The sequence below is a fragment of the Austrofundulus limnaeus genome, unplaced genomic scaffold, assembly GCF_001266775.1.
Source record: "Austrofundulus limnaeus strain Quisiro unplaced genomic scaffold, Austrofundulus_limnaeus-1.0 Scaffold288, whole genome shotgun sequence".
NCBI lineage: Eukaryota > Metazoa > Chordata > Actinopteri > Cyprinodontiformes > Rivulidae > Austrofundulus > Austrofundulus limnaeus.
In genome coordinates, this window is record NW_013952690.1 from 582,942 (window position 1) to 588,280 (window position 5,339).

Here is a 5,339-nt window from a genome sequence, read left to right on the forward strand (position 1 = left end):
GTTGGGTCTTGTGTCTCTTAACTTTCTCTTCACAATATCCCACAGATTCTCTCTGGGGTTCAGGTCAGGAGAGTTGGCAGCCCAGTAATACCATGGTCAGAAAACCATTTACCAGTGGTTTTGGCACTGTGAGCAGATGCCAGGTCGTACTGAAAAATGAAATCTTCATCTCCATAAAGCTTTTCAGCAGATGGAAGCATGAAGTGCTCCAAAATCTCCTGAAAGCTGCATTGACCCTGGCCTTGATGAAACACAGTGGACCAACACCAGCAGCTGACATGGACCCCAGACCATCACTGACTGTGGGTACTTGACACTGGACTTCAGGCATTTTGGCATTTCCTTCTCCKCAGTCTTCCTCCAGACTCTGGATCCTTGATTTCTGAATGAAATGCAAAATTTGCTTTCATCTGAAAAAGGTACTTTGGACCACTGAGCAACAGTCCAGTGCTGCTTCTCTGTAGTCCAGGTCAGGCTGATCAGCTGCTGTTTCTGGTTCAAAAGTGMCTTGACCTGGGGAATGAGGCACGTGTAGTCCATTTCCTGCACACGCCTGTGCACGGTGGCTCTGGAAGTTTGTACTCCAGACTCAGTCCACTGCTTCTGCAGGTCCCCCAACGTCTGGAATCAGTCCTTCTCCACAATCTTCCTCAGGGTCCGGTCACCTCTTCTCGTCGTGCAGTGTTTTCTGCCACACTTTTTCCTTCCCACAGACTTCCCACTGAGGTGCCTTGATACAGCACTCTGGGAACAGCCTATTGGTTCAGAAATGTCTTTCTGTGTCTTACCCTCTTGCTTGAGGGTGTCAGTGATGGCCTTCTGGACAGCAGTCAGGTCAGCAGTCTTACCCATGATTGTGGTTTTGAGTAATGAACCAGACTGGGAGTTTTTAAAAGACTCAGGAATCTTTTGCAGGTGTTTAGAGTTAATTCATTGATTCAGATGATTAGGTTAATAAGTTGTTTAAGAACCTTTTCATGATATGCTAATTTTTTGAGATAGGGATTTTTGGTTTTTCTTTACTTTTTTGCCAAAATCATCAATATTTAAACAATAAAAGGCTTGAACTACTTCAGTTGGTGTGCAATGAATCTAAAATATATGAAAGTTTAATGTTCATCAGTACTTTACAAAAAATAATGAACTTTATCACAATATGCTAATTTTTTGAGAAGGACCTGTATTGTTAAGCTAGATTTAGTGAATCACGACTGTTCAACAGTGCCGTGAAACATCAGAACATTTAGTCGCGATAATTCTGCCTTGAAAGATAAGCACTGTGTTGACCTGTCTGCTCCGAGCTGTTTATATAAACACAAATGTTCTGTTGAGAAAACGGAGACAAAAGTGTAGTGAATTAACTTTAGCTAATGTCGTGTTCTTTCTCTTTTGATAAAGAGCTGTTTTATATCCCTGATAAACAATACAAACTTTATGACTGATGTTTACTGCTGACTGTTAGAGCATCAATTCAAAGCTGACTAACTTTTCCTTTCAGAGAACATTAGATTCTGATGTTTCACTCATGTGGGTCACAGTTATGTCTCGTTGTATCTGAACAAGTTTTAAACTTCCTGTATTTTATTATACAATTTACTGCTTCAGAAAGCTTTAGTACAAACAACGCCAAAAAAAAAAAAAAACATTAAAGTGTCACCAGGGGCAGCTCAGTGAACAGCAGGTTTTTATAAAAACAAATAAATGAAAAGTAAAGTTAGTTAAGACACCAGAAGGCCTCACCATGCCGTCTAAGTACTCGTTCTGATCGTCCACCTCTCGGTCAATTTCATAGGCCAGCTGCCAGAAACACAACACAACTTCAAGCATTTCATTACAAAATAAATCCATAAAAGTTACGCAGATCTCTAAAATGTAACTAAAATTGTAATCTTTAAACATCAAATGAGATTAAATTCCTTAAAGGAGTGCCTATCACCCACTGCTCTTCATCCCAGAGTTTTAAACTGAGACCATTAGTGACCCATCACATCAAAATGAGGATTAAGTCTAAAAGTGGGACATGGAGAAATAGGCAAATGTAGTGTTTTGATTAAAACATTTGCAAAAATTGCATTTTGTCAAAACATAATGAATAAATGCCTTATTAACGTATCCTTTGAATGAACTGTCTGAAATATAATAATAAAACAAAATTTTGAAGCACCTTTTTGAGAAGTAGCAACAAAAAACCTGATTTTGAGGAAAAACGCCTTTAAAATTTTAAGATTTTCCCATTGAGCTAGCAAAGTTTTGTTTATTTTTAGCTGGGAAATCTCAATATTCAAATATAATTAGAGGTTTCCTCTTTATAATATATCAAAAATTTCTCATTAAAATGACATAAAATTAGGATTCAGACCAAATATTTATGTATTATTGTAACCAACAAGACAAATTAAGTCATATATATGGATTTACTTAAGATATCAAAATGTAGCGTTTAAAGCAGGAATCTGAAAATGTAATTAGGTCATTTTGACCAAATTTGACTTAATCCTCATTTCGATATGATGGGTCGCGGTTTTGATTGAACCTGGTTAACGAGGTTGTGCAGCATCTCAAACCACACCGCCAGATGTGTTAGCTCTTTGAGGACTCTCAGCTAACTACCACATCACATTTTAGCTCAACATCTGTCAGTCTGACTGAGTTGTAGCCATTTTTGTGATTGCTAAGGTCCGTGGCAGCCATCTTGGATTATGTACAGAAAATGATTCAATATAAAAGTTCAATTTAAACAGGCTGAATTCTAACTATGTGTGTGTTCCCAATAAACAGCTAGCTGTGGCGCCCATGTTGAACTGGATTGACATGCACAGACTCATCTGTCAGCTTGTTAGCAAAATATGTCACAAACCACTAAATAGACTTTAAGGTGACAATTTATGACTGCCCAATTCAAGAAGGCCGCCACTACCAACTGATGTAAGGAAACACAAAAATAGCTACAAACATGATAAACCTCATAAACCATACTTTTGAATCCATAACTAATAATTAACTTATGAGGTCCACTCAGTTTAAAACAGTTGCTACAAATAATTAACATTAGCTGCAACAAAAATGTCCATAACCAACTGACAGATACTGAGCTAAGTTTGTAGCTGTAGCTGAATCATTTCACACAGATCCATGATCCCATAATGGTCCCATGGGACTGTGCATAACATCATTCACCAGAGCTGGACAGAAGAGCTGTAACTCATCAGAACAATGTGATTTTAGTTTAAAACTAGAATCAACAACGGTGGGATAAGCATTCCTTTGAGGAATAATACGCCTTTAATCATCATTCAGATTGGTAAGCTACTCATTTTTGTGGGTTTACGTACAGATTTCAGTCTGGAGACTTTGGTGGCCAAATTGTCAGTCATTCGTTTGTTTTCAGCATCCAGCATGTCGTCGACGGAGCCATGACCTAGGGACACAAACACAGGTAACACACGCAGGTTGTAAGTCTGGAGTCTGTGCATTATCTAGGGATGTTGACATGTCGTCAGCAGCTGCTGCCATTTTCTTCTCAAACTGCTGTGACCAGACTGTACAAGGCTGCTCGGTGCGTTCGCTTGTAATTTCCTCCTGCTTCGTTATTTCTATGAGTTTCAACAAACCAGGCTGCCGTCAGGTAGTTAGCTACAGCCTTGAGTTTTTAACTTTTGTTGATGCGTTTTAAAGACACATTTTTAAAAATAGGATCAAAGTAAATCGCCTGAGTTTTTTAATGACCCCTTAAAGAGATAAACTGCCTGAAGAACATTATTTTATCTGCCCTTCTTCCAAATTTGATGATTTAAAACGTCAAACTATGTTTTTTTATCCAGAACAGTGCTTGTTGCAAAGTGTTTTGTTGCTCATCTTCATCACCTGACACATTTAACACGCTGTCATTGGTTGAGGAGCTTTGTTTACTAAACAGATGTCCACATGGTTTTTAAATTGTTTTCATTTCCTTACTTTCTAAGACACATTAAGTTGATTTGATGCTACAGTTTGTCTTGTAATGTTATTTTATACCTTTTCTGCTACTTTTGAATTGGCTATTGTTAAGTTTTATTAGTTTTTTTAGGATACAAGATGCTTCCTACAAAAACCAGAATGTGAATCTTTTCCTAAAATTTCATGGTGATGTCTTGAACACTGAGGAAGTTATGAACAAAAATAGAAAACAACAAGGTGAAATGGTCACATTGTTTCTGCTGTGAACTGCAGCAAGAAAACATGAGCTGATTTCACCTGAACAAACATCAATAACTTCCCTCATACTTCAGATAATCACATGGTTTTGGTTTTATTTTGTTTGGTTTGTAATGATCTTCTGGAATCTGCTGTCAGATTTAATATTGGTGTAGGATTAAAATTTATCCACATCCTTACATTATCACACTGATGACAGATCTCTGAAATGATAATGTTTCTAATCAGATCACATAAAATAACTTTTAAACAAATGATGTACTGGTTTCATCGCCTCCAATTGGGTTTGAGATGATCATTATGTCATCACATATTTCTGCTTTGTTCTGTAACAACTGAACACATGTAGACCACTTCACTTGTAATCACGTTGTGTTATTTCATAACATTAATAAAATCAGAGTTTTATAAGCAACATCATGGATGATAAAACCACTACACTGTCACAAACAAAACCAGTTGGGTAGAAAGCTAACATGATGTTGCTAGCTAACGCTCGGTTTCAAGCTCGCCGTAATTTAACTTTATTCACGCAAAGCAGGAGAGAATTGACTTCTGTTAGCATAATATTCTCCTTCAGACGGTTTCTAACTCGTGTCAACACATCCAAGCAACGAACGGCTCCGTCTGGAGAAGTGAATCCGTGTCAAAAACAAACAGTACCTCTGTTCCAGTCCGCCATGTTGCCACTGAGAGAAAGAGACACGTCACGATCAGCTGTACGGACGCACGTGAGCACTGGACTAGAGAAACACTGGAAAGACCAGTCCTGACGAGCTTTGGTCACGTGACGCAGTGATCTGCTGCTGCAAGGGGAGAGTCTGCATTGGCAAAACAGCGAACAATGAGGGCTGGTTATTTAAAAGCTACAGAAGAGGATTAGGACCAGTGGAAGAAAAAAAAAAAACAACAATTTAGAATTGTTTTTCCCAGTGGCCCTAATCCTCTTCCACAATAAAAAGTGAAAACTATTTATATTATTATTTTTTTTTATCAGAAATTGTATCATGTAACAGAATAGAAACAAGAAAACTTGCCTCATTTCACAAGTAAGCAAATTTGAACTTATTTACCTCAATGTGGATTCAGAGGCCATTTCTCTAAGACTGCAAGGGAAGCTCAGCTTCCCCTAAAATGTAAAAAAA

The 5,339-nt window shown here is 37.9% G+C and overlaps 1 protein-coding gene across 1 annotated transcript in view; it reads right to left on the reverse strand.

Moving 5' to 3' along the window:
• The window catches only part of bet1l (Bet1 golgi vesicular membrane trafficking protein-like), an 8,772-nt gene extending 3,813 nt beyond the window's left edge, over nt 1-4,959 (reverse strand). The window contains exons 1-3 of the mRNA XM_014021339.1: nt 4,858-4,959; nt 3,333-3,418; nt 1,741-1,797 (exon numbers count right to left, since the gene is read on the reverse strand). Of these exons, the coding sequence (XP_013876793.1) occupies nt 1,741-1,797; nt 3,333-3,418; nt 4,858-4,876 (162 nt within the window). The 5' untranslated portion in view covers nt 4,877-4,959. The remainder of the gene's footprint in view (nt 1-1,740; nt 1,798-3,332; nt 3,419-4,857) is intronic.
• Nucleotides 4,960-5,339: the final 380 nt, after the last annotated feature.